Genomic DNA, 16,762 nt, shown 5'->3' with positions numbered 1-16,762 from the left:
ACGGCTTTAGCTATCTCTTAACTCATTACAAAATTAACTGACCACCCGGCCATCCAGTACTAACCCAGTGAGCTATGGAAACAAATGCTGGTTCTGGCCTCTCGTGATTGAGGGAGAATGCCACATAAAGAAACTCCTCTCGTTTTCCTTCTGCCCTGGGATTTTTCTCCTTGTGCACCTGAAAGTCTTTTCTTTGCCATAATCATCATAGTTAGAACGTGATGCCTGTGTCTCTCATTGTCAGCCCTAGCTTGTTAGAGAAGAGGTGCTCTAGAGGAGCGCCCACAGAGCCACATTCATGGCTCCTATTGCTTTTGCATCAAGGATGCAGAGTAAATGATTTCTGATTTCCTGGTGTATATTTGCACTGCTTTTCTACATGGCCTTCATAGATTACCTTTCCTGAGGCTTTAGTTGAGAATCCATTTCCTTGCCTTTACCACCCTCCAGAGGCCACCTGCATCCCTTGGCCATGATCCACTCCCCCCGCCCCAACCCCACCTTTAGACCAATGGTGCCATATCTCTGACCACTCTTCAATAGCCATTTCCTTCCTACTCCCCTGCTGTTCCCGCTGGCACTGGTAAGGAACCTGCTTATTACATAAGGTCCATTGGGATAATCCAGGATCATCTCCCCATATCAAGACTCCTAATTTATAACCACATATGTGAGGTCCCTTCCCATGTAAGGTATCATAGCCACAGGCTCCGGGATCCAGACGTAGAGTCTCTGGGCATCATTGTTCTGTTTGCACAGTGTTTTTTGTCATCTTTATTGCTTCCTTGCACAAGGAAAGTAGAACTGTGCAGAAGCACGCTGTGTCGGAACCTGACCCTGCTGCGCCCCATTCACAGGTCTCTGGCTATCCTGCTTCACATGGGATCCCAGCCATGGCCGGCAGCATCTACCCAGGTCAGGCATCTCTTTTGGACCAGACGGATTCATGGAATCATAGACCACAGGAGATATCAATGTGGCAGCCCAACATGGAGGTAAACTGGGTGTTCTTGGGCTTTTGTTTGTTAGCTGATGAAGCTTGGCCTAAAGTACCTTTTATTTCTGAATCCTAAGAGTTACTGATTTTGACGGCCTAATTTTAAGGTCAAGACACTCCCATCTGCTCAAATTCCTCCTGGTTCTGTGAATCCTTTTTACTAAAAGAGACACCGCCTGCCATCATTAGCCCACTCACCTGAACGGCAGCACTTCAGGCTGAATGTCATCAGCATGTGCACCAGCTGTGTCTCGGGAAGGAGCAGGGAGGCAGAGCCTCCCACTCTGTGGGCCATGTTAACTGTCATCAGATTTGCCTGGTAAACAAGAACCACTCCTGTGATAGTAAATGTTGATTCTTGGACTCCTGGAGAACCTGGAGTTGGCTGCTCATGCCCTTGCCCTTGCCTGAGCATGTTTGACGATTGCTTGGTGCTCCGTGGCATATGTGTACTAAGCCTAATCCAGATCATTTTCACTTCTTCACTGCAGCCAGCAATGTATTCTCTGCACATACCTTGGATTCTTTTTCTTTCTTTCTTTCTTTCTTTCTTTCTTTCTTTCTTTCTTTCTTTCTTTCTTTCTTTCTTTCTTTCTTTCTTTCTTTTTTAAGATTTTTATCCATTCATTAGAGAGAGAGCACGTGCATGGGTGTGGGGAGGGACAGAGGGAGAGGGACAAGCAGACGCCCTACTGAGCAGGGAGCCTGACACACGGGGCTCGATCCCAGGACCCTGAGATCATGACCTGAGCCGAAGTCAGACCCCAGCCAACTGAGCCAGCCACCCAGGTGCCCTGGACAATTTCCTTAGAATAAATCCTGCAGGTGGAGCTGAATGACTTTGTACTTATTAAAGATGCTTGGCAAGTGGTAACTTGGAACCTCCAGGAAAGTTGCTCCCGTGAGCGGAGTATAAGAGACCCTCTTTACACCATCCTCTATTTTGCTTTATTTACTTATTTATTTTCGGAAAAACACAGAAAACAGTAAGAGCATCCTAAATACACTCCTGAGAGCGGATGTACTGTTTTATTTGCTCCCCTGCCAGGACTCTGCTGCGCTGGACCTGCGAGGGATTGGGCAGGTATTGCCGACCCACCTAATGGAAGAGCGGCTAATCCGGCAGCAGCAGGAAATGGAAGAAGATCAGCGCTGGCTGGAAAAAGAGGAGAGATTTCTGGTAATTGTGTTTCTGGTTAATTCTGGTAATTCGGATTTTTTCCAGTTGTAAAGCTCTGCCAGAGTGCACTGTATCACGGATGATTGGAAGAGTTCATCTTTTTCAGAACAAGAGAGTTCCTTTTACATCTGGTCCCTAACACTTGCAGTAGTGGGTTATTTGCTTTTTTGGACTTTTTTCTGGCCAGATATCCAAGGTTTTAGTAGTGGCATTACAGGCTCAGAGGTGTAAGTATTTCTTTGGTTTTCGCAGAAGCAGCTCCCCCTTAAGGGTCAGCTCACATGTAAGACCTTTTATTTTGCTCCTGCAGCACGTGTCACCAGATAGCTGAGAACCTGTGGTCTGCCCTCGCGGCGTTCCTCCTCTCGTGGTCTGATGGGCGCAGGCCTCCTCCCACGTGTATCTGGACTGCCCGAGTCTGCAGCCCCCTTGGAAGTCCTGCGGCAGAGGGGAAGTAGTAAGGCACAGCCATCTCCATGTGTCACTTGACACAAAGGCCCTTTGGACTCATGGCCGAGCACTTCTGTGCCCTCGACCTCAGGACCCACTCCCCAGTCAGCCCACACAGCTAGTTCTCATCCTTCCTGAGAAGGATGGCTGCACAGAGCCAGGACTCCTACTATTTCCTCACATTCTTGGTCAGTACCTTTCCCTGGGTAGTCCACAGCCGGTCCCTCATGCTCTGATTCAGTAAACATTCCTTGAAGCCACATCTGTGTCAATCTGTATGCTGGGGGACTAGACACCGGTGAGGGTGGGGGATAGTTCTCAAAAGGCTTACAGTCTTCCGAGCAGAGAAGCGTTGAAACCAGCACTTACTGGTGATATGCCACAGTGGTTTCAGCCTTCATAAGTGGCTCTCATTTTTTTAAAACTGTAGTTTAAAATTAAAACACTCAGGCTAGGTGAGGCGTGTTTTCCCCATTGGTGAAGCCAGTGCCCCCAGCACATTGGGCTGCCCTTAGCAAGCCTGCCATCCCAGTGCCCACAGGAACTGGGAGCATGCTGGGAGGCCTGCAGACACTGCACACACCCCACACTCGGTTACTGCCAGTTGGCATACACCCTGGTCACAGATGCCCTTCACCACCAGATGTATTTCTCCTATATGGAGTCAGCTGGTCCACACAGCCACCCCAGAAAGAAGAGACAGGTCCAAAATCCTTTACCCAAAGTTCTTGAAGGTTTTATGTGCTTCAGAATTCAATATTTTTTACTTTAGAAGGATAGTGTAGTATAGCGCACATGCCATGGAAGCGGTCCTGTTCCATTAGCATCCTGGAGGTAAGAGCACTAATCTTCATGCACAAAACCTTAATGTTCACATTCACAGGTATGAATGCAGACTTCATGTCAGTTCAGGTCAGGTTTTGTCATGAAATTAACTTGCTTCAATTCCAAATTAAAATTAAAATAAATTTCCAGTCATTGGTGCTTGTTAAATTTTGGAAACCAGGATAAAGGAGGGTGACCCTGTTCCTGTATCATCCTCACTTTACAGCAGAGATTTCCTGAGGTCGCCCAGCCAGCATGTAACAGAGCCCGAATTCGGCCCAGAGTCCTGCCACAGGGTCTGTCCTGGCTGCTTTGCAGGGCTGCTCGGCGCATACGAGGTGCAAGGCACCATCCTGCTGTGGGTACTTTGAACACTTACTCAACTTGCCAGGTGTTCTTCTTGCAGACATTTATAGCAAGGTACAGGAAACGTTGATAGGCACCATGAAGGATTTAGTTTGGAACAGAAGTTTCAAACTATCAAAAATCTAAATGATTTACTTTGAAGCATATCATGATGTAAGGCAAGCTGCCGACACTGGTGATTGTTTGCTGTAGTAATCTGAGCGGATCCATTTGGATCTGGAATGGACTCCAAGAATGGCTGTTCCCTAGCACATCTTAGACTTTTGTCGGACAGCCTATTTTCCTGCATTGATATGGGATTGAAAAAGGCCATATTACAAATTCTCCAAACTCCGAACTGATGTACCTACATACCATTGTCTTGGGTATGACTGATGGCACGTGAACAAAGGGTTTTCTCAGGGTTACGGCGTGCTGGCCCATGCTGCTGTTCTGCCCTGCTCTGTGCACAGCAAGGGCAGACGATGAACCCTCAGGTGCTTGGAAGACTCAGGGATGGTGCCAGAGTCCAGATATGTTGAGCCAAGGCTGAGAGATCCATTGGAATTTGCAAAGCAGACAAGTTCCGGAAACCCCACCAGGCAGAAGGAATGAGCATGACTAATGACATGGGTCATAAGACTGTTCTCAGAACTCCCCACCCACGCGAGATGTGACTATAGCCTGGGGAGTGGAAAGTAGTTTAATGAGTTCAACACCAACTCAGTCTTCTGAGTGGTTTCAGGTGTTTATATACAAGGCTCAGGACCCGGCTAGTTACCTAGTGGGCTTTCTCTTGTCACTGAGATCATTTATAGACCGTACACTGAACAAGCCCTAGAAGAGGGTACAGTAGGGTGAGCTTTTTTTTTTTTTTTTTTTTTTTAAGATTTTACTCATTTTTCATGAGAGACCGAGAGAAGCAGAGTCACAGGCAGAGGGAGAAGCAGGCTCCCTGTGGGGAGCCCAATGCATGACTCCATCCCAGGACCCCGGGATCACGCCCTGAGCCAAAGGCGTCTAGACACTCAACCACTGAGCCACCCAGGCACCCCTGGGCAAGGTTCAATAAATGGCTAAGTCTGTGTAACCCATACCCCCCACACAGGACATTTCCAAGACTCCACATAGCTTCTTTTTTTTTTTTTTTTTTTAAGATTTTATTTATTTATTCATTAGAGACACAGGCAGAGGAAGAAGCAGGCTCCATACAGGCAGCCTGATCCTGGGACTCCAGGATCACGCCCGGAGCTGAAGGCAGGCGCTTAACTGCTGAGCCACCCAGGTGTCCCATGACTCAACATAGCTTCCAAGTTATGTGCAAAGTCCACTTACGAAGCTGTATAATATGCCCCCAGGGGTCTGTGGTACCCTTGGTGAGGATGTCTCCATAGCCCAGGAACTTCCCTGTGGTCTGTTCCCAGCATCTTTTATTACTTCTGTGCAGCTTTTAATGATTTTTTTTAAGTGTGTCTTACTTCCCTTGCTAAATTCCTGCCTATCCACTTAGAGCTTCCTGCTGCTGCTCTAATGGTATCATTTTCATTGAGCTCATTGGTTGTGCATTTTCCATGTGTGCATATGCATTTGATTTTTAGACACTTGTCTTGTATTTTCCAGTATCTATCACATGAACTCTGATTTCCGTGGGTTTTCTGTTGCTTTTAAAAGCATTTTTTCTTCATTTCAACATTTGTTACATACTTCGTATTTCTATTCTGAAGCGTCTCTTGCCAACTTTCATATTAAATAGTTCCTTGTCTGCTTTTATTTTTAAAGATGTTGTCTGTAATAGTTTTTCCGTTAGGTATAATGCTGGCTCTATATTTTACATATATACATATACATATATATATATATACACACACACACGTATGTATTTTACATATATATATTTTTTTCTTTTTAAGAAAAACCTGTAAAGACTTTGACATGATGAACAATGGGGTACATTTTGCTTGGGTTTGGGCTAGCCTTGCATTCCAGAGTCAAGTCATGAGTGATCATTCTTTTAAGATCATGGCATAGGTCATTGGCATCCCATTAGAATTTCGTATTGCTTTCCTTAAATGAGAATGACTTACTTAGTCATTGTTGGCTTCAAGATCAAATCAGTACTAGTGTCATGGGATGGAGAGTGGGGGGAGGTGGATAATCCCTAACCTATCTTTGGTTTGGGTGTTCGTCAGGTAGGCGTTGTAGGTAGTAGGGCTAAGAGCAAGTGTATAGTCAAGATGGGGGCCTGCTTCTAGCAGGAGTAGCAGGCAGAGATACAAAATCAAGGAGACTGGAGTAACATAAATGTCAGGTCACTGTTTCCTGCCAGAGCCACAGTGATATTTCTAAAATCTGATCCTGTTGCTCTCTGACCTAAAATCTGCCAGTGGCTACCATAAGATGACCACCAGGCCTATGAGCTGACTTTCCATCTTTCCTGTCCTCAAGATCCAGCTGTCCTCAGTCAGCCCCTGACTGAACAGAGAGGACTGGGAACAGGAGGGGAGGCCCAGCACACACAGCCTTTGGGGAATGCCAAGCGGCTGAAATGACAAGCGGGGGTCACCCCAGGAACATTTGGGGAAGAGTGTTCCAGGAAGAGAGCCACCAAGCACAAGGACCTAAGGCAAGGCAGGAAGGGGCCAAGTGTACCTGAGCACAGAAGGGCCACGGCAGTGGCCAGAGTGCAGTGGATACAGAAGACAGACAGCGCAGGGTCCCTGAGACCATTGCAGGCTGGGAGGACCAGGGGCGTGAGATGTGGTAGGAAAATAACAGACTACCTGTTGGCACTGAAGATGATCATTCCTGTCTTTGATTCTCGTTTGTTTGTTTGTTTGTTTTTAAGATTTTTATTTATTCATTTATTAGAGCAGGGGGAGGGACAAAGGCAGAGAGAATAAGAGAGGTAGACTCCTTGCTGAGCCAGGAGCCCGATGTGGGGCTTGATCCCAGGATCCTGAGATCATGACCTGAGCCAAAGACAGACACTCAACTGACAGACCCACCCAGGCATCCCTGACTCTCTCTTTCAAGAAGATATTACTAGAAAGAATCTAGACTCTGGACTCAGCCAAATGAGAATTAAAAATCCTAGTTATTATGACACTATATGTATAGTTTAACCTCTATAGTTTTATTTATTAATCTGTTAATCTGTAAGATAATTACATTTTCTATAAAGTGTGGGTAATATGTTTCTCCCAGGGCTGGATTGAGGATTAAATGTGTAGCATGTATACAGTGGGGGAAATAGGCAATACACATGGATTTCTCCAAGGGCTTTCTTTCTCAGTTTGTTCTCCATGGCAGCTGTGAGAGCTGCATTGCTGAGACTCTAAAATCCTAGATCATATCCCACATATGACATAGAGTTCCCAGAGGCCATCTCAGAATACCTTCTGGCCACTCCTGACCAGAAACTAATACAATAGATCAAGTGAGAGATTTAGCCACTTGCAAGGATTCTGCAAAGGAGCATTGCTTTTATTAGATTTGCTTGTTATTATAAATAAACCTTAATTCCATTTTGCTGTTGCTGGAGCTCCCAAAAGTGGATTATTTTTAGCAGCTAGCTAACAAAGGCCCCTGCTTTAACTGGACCCGCGTGTTCTCCCAGGATGTGGAGTCTCTGGGCAGGAGGCCGCCTTTTAGGCCAGGGCTCTGAACTGCAGGTCTCTCAAGCTGTCAATGAGGAAGGTCGGTTTCTGGGGTTTTTTCCTAAACCATTATAGACCTGATACCCTTGTAAAATAAAGTAAAAAGCAATTATTAGAAAAATAAATTTTTAAGAAAATATATAAAATATGAGCCAAACTTGTTTATTTGAACTCTAACAGGTCTAAAAGTTACTATTTCACATTGCTCTATAAATTTTTAAAGTTGCTTATCTTCTGTTTCTGTCTCATCATGACCTGATGACAAAACATCTCTGAGCCTCACTGGTCCTTGGACCATGCTGGGCAAAGCATTGCTACACCCTTCCATGGGGTAAGCTTGTATAGATAGAGGAGCTGTATTCTGGTTTGGAAAAATTAACTTCAGAGTTGCTTTGTCAGTAATGTTGCCAAAGTTTTTTTCCAGTAGAGGTGAAAGAACAGCTGTTAATTGTAATCTTCTGTTGTTCGGACTTCCATTACAGTGGTTTCTGTTGTTAAATATGGCTGGCTGCTACCTTTTCTTAAGTACTTTGGGGAGTCAGGATTCCTTCATGTCATCTCCACTCTGGTGCTTGCCCGAGGCCACATAGCCCTGACCTACAGCACTTGGTCCTTGTGGGGGACCCTCTCCCGGTCCAGCTCATGACCTCTGAGGCGGCTCTGTGCTGGCAAACCCCATTACACGAGCTCTCCCACACAGGCCAGAGAGAGCCAGCAGCCTCATGTGTACCCTCAGTCTGTTCAGAGGACCTTGCTTCATATTGGGGGCACTGCTTACAGACAGACTGACTTTGTTACTCATTTATTTTCCTTACAGTAGCCTTCTAACATGGCACTGTGCTAGACAGGATTTTGATTTTAAAATGAGAAAGTCCTGTCTATATAAAGCCTACTTTGTGTTCTGAAAAAGGAAATGAATGTTTGAGCTGCTTCTCCTCTCATACAGACGCAGCCAGCTGAATGAATGATGAGTGCCAGGACCGGGGGCCCCTGGGGGCAAGGACAGGGTGGGGAGACTGCTTCTGGCCCTTTGCTGCTGAGCCAGGCCACGGCCCTCCTGTGTTCCTTGCATATGCCACATTCTGGATTAGTAGACAGTGTGGCCCAGTTCAAGGAGAAGGGACTCCAAGTGGAAGCTTTCTAGAGCAACAGCACACGAGGGTTGAGACCACTGTTGTTTGCTGTGTCCCCAGAACCTGAAGCAGTGCCTTCGGCCCTCCCCCCCTGCCCATGGGGACACCATGCACATGCCCACACAGCACAGTGCTCACAGCAGGTTTCTTGCTCACACCTGGTTTCCAGTACCAGGAACTGGAATTAACCTACCTGCCCATTCCTACAGAACAGATACATTCATGGAGTGGAATACTGCATGACAGTAAAAATGGGCAAACCCCTCCACACATCCACAAGGGCGGGACTTACAGAGATAATGTCCACAAAAGATGTTGGACATGGGACAGTGCATGTTATGCAGTCCACTTATGTGAGTCCTCTGGGGCTGGAGGTCAGAACTTCAGCCCCTCAGGGATGCGAGGCAGGTCTAAGCTGGAGCCCACTGGGTGGGTGCATTTATGAAAATGCATCAAGCTTTTACACTTAAGATTTGTGTACTTTACTGTATATGTCATACCTGAATTAACAAAGAAAGTGAGGGAAGAAAAAAAAAAAGAAAGTGAGGGAAGGATAAGGCATATGTGACAAGGGACATAATGAATACCCCAAACATCCTTTATGTTTGTGATAATATTGGTGTAAGATTTCAAACATAAATTTCCTCTTAATTTTACTATCTTCAAATCTAGAGTAGTTTGTAAGAGGGAAACAAAAGAATTTGGCTTCCTGCGGGAGCAGAACCAGTAACAGAACCCCTTCTCTCCGACAGGCTGGCTCTGGCTCTCTCGAGTTCTCCGAGTTGGCACTCATCTCTCACTCAGACAGGCTGTGGCAACCACGTGAGGAAAAACCTTAAATATTTCCATTCATAGAACACAAAGGGACTTTATATAGACAGGCTTTTTCATTTGAAAATTGAGATCCTGTCTTGGGGAAAGTCTAACATGAGGGAATTGCTGTGAAAAATAAGTTATTTCATATGGAAATATAAGTAGATAATTAATGTAAATACGTGAAACACAGCACCTAATTCTATAAGCAAACAATAAATGTCATTTGCTTTTGTTTAAGTAAAAAAGTAAATAAAGTTATTTCCTACAGTTAGGGGCGCCTTGCTGGCTCAGTCAGAAGAGAGTGTTTGATCTCTGGGTCGTGGGTTTGAGCCCCACATTAGGCATAGAGCTTCCTTAAATAAGTAAATAAACTTTAAAAATAGGGCAACCCCAGTGGCTCAGGGGTTTCTTTTTTTTCTTTTTTTATTTTTTTTAATAAATTTTTATTGGTGTTCAATTTACCAACATACAGAATAACACCCAGTGCTCATCCCGTCAAGCGTCCCCCTCAGTGCCTGTCACCCACTCACCCCCACCCTCCGCCCTCCTCCCCTTCCACCACCCCTAGTTCGTTTCCCAGAGTTAGCAGTCTTTATGTTCTGTCTCCCTTTCTGATATTTCCCACACATTTCTTCTCCCTTCCCTTATATTCCCTTTCACTACTATTTATATTCCCCAAATGAATGAGAACATACACTGTTTGTCCTTCTCCGATTGACTTACTTCACTCAGCATAATACCCTCCAGTTCCATCCACGTCGAAGCAAATGGTGGGTATTTGTCGTTTCTAATGGCTGAGTAATATTCCATTGTATACATAAACCACATCTTCTTTATCCATTCATCTTTCGATGGACACCGAGGCTCCTTCCACAGTTTGGCTATTGTGGCCATTGCTGCTAGAAACATCGGGGTGCAGGTGTCCCAGCGTTTCATAGCGCCACCTTCAGCCAAGGGCATGATCCTGGAGACCCGGGATCAAGTCCCACATCAGGCTCCCTGCATGGAGCCTGCTTCTCCCTCTGCCTGTGTCTCTGCCTCTCTCTCTCTGTATCTCTATGAATAAATAAATAAAACCTTTAAAATATATATATATATTTCCTACAGTTAGAAGATATTGAATTTTTATTGCCTGGTTGAATGCACCTCGTGTTGCTTCAAAGAATTACAGGCGTAACCTCATTTTATTGCACATCGTGAGCATTGTGTTCTTTACGTACCAAAGGTTTGTGGCAAACCCTGCATTGAGCAAGTCTGTTGGTGCCATTTGTCCCACAGCACTTGCTCACTTTGTGTCTGTCATATTTTGGTAGTTCTCACAGTACTTCAGACTTTTTCGTTATTACATCTGCAGAGATCTGTGATCAGTGATCTTTGAAGTTACCATTGTAATTGTTTTGTAGTCCCATAAGCGACAGCTATGTAAGATGGTAAACTTAATGAACATTGTGTGCTGACTGCTCCAGGGACTGGCCATTGCCTCATCTCTCCCTCTTCTCGGGCAGCCCTTGTCCCTGAGACACAACAATATTGAAATTAGGCCAGTTAATAACCCTACAATGGACCCCCTCAAGTACAACGAGAAGTCATACATCTCATTTAGGTCAAAAGCTAGAAATGACCAAGCTTAGTGAGAAGGCATGTAGAAAGCCCAGACGGGTGGAGAGCCAGCCCTCTTACACCACACAGCCACACTGTGAACACACAGGAGACGTTCTTGAAGGAAATCACAAGTGCTTCTCTAGTGAACACACGAATGATAAGAAAACCAGCCTTATTGCCGATAGGAAGAAAGTCTTCCTGGTCTGGATAGAAGATCACACCAGGTACAGCATTTCCTTGAACCAAAGCCTAACCCAGAGCAAGGCCCTCACTCTCTTCAATTCCAGGAGGGCTGGGAGAGATGAGGAGCCTGCAGGGGAAAGCTGTAAGCTAGCAGAGGTTCTCGAGGTTGAAGGAGAGAAGTGAGAAGTCGTCTCCAAACAGGCAAGTACAAGACAAACCAGCAGTGCTGACATCGGAGCTACAGCCAGTTCTCCAGAAGATCAGGCTCAGATAATTACTGAAGGTGCTGCACTAAGCAACAGATTATCTACTGGAAGGAGGTGCCATCTAGGATCGGTGTAGCTGGAGAGGAGAAGTCACTGCCTGGCTTTAAAGCTGCCGCTACAAGCCAACTCCCTTGTTAGGGGCTAATGCAGCTGGTGACTCAAAGATGAAGCCAGTGCTCACTGACCATTCTGAAAGTCCTAGGGCCCTTCGGAGTCCTGCTCAATCTACTCTGCCTAAGCTCTGTCAGTGGAACAAGAAGAAAGCCTGGATGACCATCCACTGTTTACAGCGTGGTTTACTAAATATTTTAAGACCCCTCTTGAGACCTACTGCTCAGAAAAAAAAAATTCCTTTTGAAATATGACATGTACCTGGTCACCCAGGAGCTCTGACAGAGATGGGCAAGAAGGTTTATGTTGTTTTCACGCCTGATTACACAATATCCATTCTGTAGCCAATGGATCAAGGAGTAGTTGTGATTGTCAAGTCTTGTTGTTTAAGACCTACATTTCACAAGGTGATAGCTGCCATGAATAGAGATTCTTCTGATGGATCTGGGCAAAGTCAACTGAGAACCTTCTGGAAAGGATGCACCATTCTAGATGACATGAAGAACATTCATGATTCATGGGAAGAGGTCAAAATGTCAACAGTAACAGGAGTTTGGAAGAAGTGGATCCAACCATCATGGATGATTGAGAGGTTCAGGACATCAGTGTAGGAAGTCCCCACCGATGTGGTGGCCATGGCAGGAGAACCAGAATCTGAAGTGGAGCCTATATGTGGGACTGCACTGCCACGATCTCATGCTGGAACTAAGGACGAGGCGGTAATGCTCAGGGAGGAGGAAAGAACGTACTTTTCCTGAAATGGAAGCTGCTCCTGGTGAGGATGCTGTGAAGACGGGAAGTGACACAAAGGATCTAGAACATTCTGTGACTCTAGTTGGTTGGTAAAGCAGCAGCAGGGTTTGAGAGAACTGACGCCAGTTTTGGAGGAAGTTCTGTGGGTGAAATACTATGAAAGAGCATCACATGCTACAGAGAGGCCGTTCAGTGAAAGGAAGAGGAAGAGTCAGTCGATGTGGTATTGTTTGGCAGTAAAATATCGTTTAATTCGAGTATCTACATCGTGTTTTAAACCTAACGCTGCTGCAGGCTTAATAGGCTAGAATATGATGTAACCATGACTTTGATTGCCACTGGGAATCCAAACATTCATCTAACTCGCCTCATTATGCTGTTGGCTTTGTTGCAGCGATGTGGAGCAAACCTGCACTATCTCCAGGATGCGCCTGTAACTCTGCCTTCTAAGCTTTGGGTTCTTCATCTGTGAAATCTCTTTTCTACCTTGCATTTTTATGAAAGCATTCCTTGAGCAAGTATTTACAAAATATCTCATATGTGCACATATTTAATCCTTAAAGTCACTGTATGAGGTAGCCAACCCCTTGACCAGCCGAGAAATGGGTTTGGAGAGGTTAAATGCCTTCTCCAAGGGGACACTGTTCACAGACAACGATTCATTTCTTCCCTCCTGTGAGTCCTGCTTTCTACCAAGTCATGGAGATAGTGGGGGAAGCTGACAGCCCATGGCCTCTGTCCTCACAGTGCCTGGCATCCAGTAAGAAGAAGCAGAAATGTTCTAACATTTAGGAAAAGTGGGTAGATTTATACAGTATTTTGTTTATTGCGTTGGCTCAGTTTTAAATGGCAGTGCAGTGGTTGTAGGGCCCAGAGAAAGCCTCCTGACAGAGGTAAATCCAGACAGTGCAGCAGTTGGGCAGCTTGTTGTATATACCCAGGATTTTTCAGATGTTCAAACCCTCTGACTCAGTAACTCCATCCTCAGAAATCTATTCCAGGGAAATTATCAGGGATTTAGTCCAATATTTGTATGCAAAGGTCTTCGTCCGTAGTCTATTACACAATCAAAATTTTGAAGATGGCCCCACCATTCAGCAGACAGAACTATTCATTTTACTTGACACTCTTGTGGCACTGACTTTGCAGCATTAATTGTTTAATCCTCCCATCAAACCTAGGCTGTGGGTACCATAAGTGCTCCATTTTGGAGCTGAAGAAACTGAGGCCCAGGTCACACAGCTCAAAGGGGTTGGAGCCTCATCAGAACCCAGGCAATCTGACACCAGAGTCCATATGCCTCACTTTGGTTTCTGTTTCTGCTTATGACAACCTTCATGGGGGGATGTCATACAGCTTTTTAAGCACAGTTTTTACCAATTTCTACTATATTATTGTTACATAAAGGCTAGAAAATTATATGGCATGGCTTCATTTTTGTAAATATACATTTATACGAAGAGAGAGACAAAGCTCCTTTCTTTCTTACTACCCCACCCCACCAGTGCTTATAGGTTCTGTGCTCGGTGCTCAGCACTGGAGCCTTGCAAGCGTAGGGCATACAAGTACAAATCAAACAGTGGGATGTTCTCTGTCAAATGAGGGAAGGACGTAATCACTGCATGATTCCTGCCACATAGAGGATCTCTGTAAGATACAGCAGACTGGCAAAGACCAAGAAAGGAACAGTCCTCTCAGGAGAGGCCGTGGGAAATGCACCCTGAGAAGGGGTCTGTGGCCAGAGTGCACGGGCAAAGGGGAAGGCAAGAATCACCGTGGTGTCAGGGAGGCAGGAGGCCCCCGGACAGACTGGCCTTCTACAATACCTTCTGCCAAGCTCGGCACGGTGATGGCATGGAACCTACTTTGCCTTCTTTGAGATTAGTGAAATTTACATATTCCTATCTACGTTAAATCCAGATTTATCCTTATGGCTTCTGTATCATGGATGCATTGGGTGAGGAAAGGGGGTGGTGTGTAATTGGACTATTTGCTGCTTTGGCAATACAGCCAAGTACACAGAAGCCTTCCTCTGCCAGGAAGCAGGAATGGGTACCTGCTCCTGGGGCGGAGAAGCGAATTACAGGCTTTCCTGGATTGTGTGGGGCCGTGGTGCGCTCCTGATTGCCATGCACATGTGGCTTTGCTGAGGCAACTAACCTAGGTTTGTCATCATTGAGTTTGAGAATTTTTCTGAAACTTGGGAGCTTTCAGCTTCTCTTATTTAGAGGATGATGGTGTCATATAAGGAAGGCACTTAATACAGAATATGTGTGCGATTTTCAGACCAAGAATGAAACTGTCTGGTTTTGTTTGCTTTAGAAACCTGATGTGCGGCTCTCTCGAGGCAGCATTGACAGGGAGGATGGAAGTCTCCAGGGCCCGGTAAGCAACTGCCGAGTTTCACCAGGATGTAGGTTGTCACTTTGTGTCATAAGTTAACCACGCTCGCTAATCTTCAGCATGGAACATGGGAATCCGTTCTTTAAGTAAAGTGAACATTTTAGCCAAGATCATTAGAAGCTACAATGCACAGCCCAGCATTGGATGCAGGTCCAGGTTTCTACCCCATTACACAGCTTCGTAGTAGCAGCGAGCCAAACTCTGCTCTACAGAAACATACATACCTACTGTTGATGCACATAAGCTGTCTTTGCCACATTTTTCCACTCTTAGTGCATGGTTATAAGTTTCCATGGTCACAGGAAACTTGTCCAAACAAGATTTTTTTTCCGTCTGTGTGTTGTAGAGGGGAAATGCCTGAAATTCTCTTTGAAGAGCTAGTTTCATGATTATTCCAGATATGTTTAAAGCCTGCTTGAAATATTCCCTAATCTTTTAAGGAGAAGAGTTTAAATCATCTTATTAAGATTTCCATCAGCACATGTCTGAGTAAAAGAAAACCAGATTTCTCTAAACACGAGAGAGAAACCTGTGCCTGCCAGGTAACAGACCTCCGGATATAAAGCTCCACCCTAATAAGGCTTCTGGATTTACTTGTAGACACACATGCATGCATACATGAGACTGGGGCATCACCCAGCTCCAGGATGCACAGTACAGAATGAACAACTCTAATCTGTACTGTGAAATCCAGCTGCCCCCAAGATTTGGTCCCTGGAAGATGTGCTCAGTCACCAGCATGGGAAGATTAGGTATCTTCTGTCCAAATGTGCTGACGCAGTGGGCTCTGCAGATGGAATATGGGATATTGCTATTTCACAAGCATGAAGTCACATCACCTGCCATTTAACATCTCCACACACACAGCTCCTTCTTTATTAACATTAAAAAATTAGCACATGACAGGTAGTCTGTCCTGAGTTGTTAAGACTGAGAATCGGCATGAAGGTAAACTCTACTTGAGGGACTGGCTGTTCACAACACCACTAATAGGGCATTTTATTACAAAAGAGAAATCTTTTGTGTTCCAGTATGTGGCAAATGGCAGTCCCCCAGAAAGCATGTGGGACGGGGTGAATTAGACCTGAATAGAAGCATTCTTCAGAAACACTCTGTGGAGCCAATGACACAGGACAAGTCCTCTAGCTATCTTGTCGCCCAGGCCTAGGTAACAGTGGAAGCACTTAATACCGATGAGAAGGTACTTAGTGCTACAGGGTGCTGTGCTGAGTGCTGTTCTCCTGCCACCTCCCCGAGACCTCAGCACTCCATCAAGTTAGGCCTGTTGCCATCCACACTCCACAAAGGAGTAAACTGAGGCTTGTAGAAAACTTGCTCAAGGTTACCCGTCGTAGTGCTAGATGCCAGACTGCACCAGCAAACATGATGGCTCCCTGCAAGGGATGTGGTTCAGGTTGTGGGTAGTTCCTTCTGGAAGGCCAGTAACACCTCGTGACCATTCCAGTTTTCTCTCTTCCATCCTTTGCTAAAGATAACAATCTGATTTGGCCCACTTCTTGGAATGCTCCAACTTAACGCTTTTGAAAATGCACCATGGCTTCAGGGAGAATGCTTTGGCTAGAAAATTGCGGATTTTAAGTAGGCATGAGCTAGTGGAAACTGACCCCATCCACTTGCATAAAAAGTAAAAACCATGTGGATTTCAAAATATATACAATATATACAAAATGATATACAAGTTGACCACACGTTCATTTTGTGACAACACCCCTGTGTTAGATGTATGTTATCAGCCTATTTGTTAACAAATTGGAAAACAACTCCCCAAACAGTTGAATGACTTCTCCAAGGCCCAGGGCCCATAGCTAGATACGTGGCAGACCCAGAACATAGCCTGACCACACACTCGTCTGTCAGACTTCTGGAAGCAGGCACTTTTCTGTGCCTTCCCTCCCAGAGCAACCTGTGGAATTGCCTAGCATGGTACATTATATGTACTTCTGCTGAATTAATCTAGGATGTTCTTAGAATAGAATTTTCTAGTTAATGGAACTTTCTTGCAACCTGGGTATCAACCAGAA

The 16,762-nt window shown here is 45.3% G+C and overlaps 1 protein-coding gene across 17 annotated transcripts in view; it reads left to right on the top strand.

Moving 5' to 3' along the window:
• Window positions 1-16,762, top strand: part of PTK2 (protein tyrosine kinase 2) — a 266,181-nt gene that overhangs the window by 236,839 nt on the left and 12,580 nt on the right. For 16 of the 17 annotated variants that reach the window (XM_038555624.1, XM_038555623.1, XM_038555622.1 and 13 more), the window contains 3 exons: window positions 858-995; window positions 2,046-2,177; window positions 14,640-14,702. In XM_038555624.1, coding sequence (XP_038411552.1) covers window positions 858-995; window positions 2,046-2,177; window positions 14,640-14,702 — 333 coding nt within the window. Of the gene's footprint in view, window positions 1-857; window positions 996-2,045; window positions 2,178-2,487; window positions 2,864-14,639; window positions 14,703-16,762 lie in introns of those variants that run through there. The other variant, XM_038555628.1, reaches the window with a different exon arrangement.

This window comes from Canis lupus, chromosome 13 (genome assembly GCF_011100685.1).
Source record: "Canis lupus familiaris isolate Mischka breed German Shepherd chromosome 13, alternate assembly UU_Cfam_GSD_1.0, whole genome shotgun sequence".
Classification (NCBI taxonomy): Eukaryota; Metazoa; Chordata; class Mammalia; order Carnivora; family Canidae; genus Canis; species Canis lupus.
Note: the sequence above shows the minus strand (reverse complement) of the source record. Positions and strands in the feature narration are given on the sequence as shown.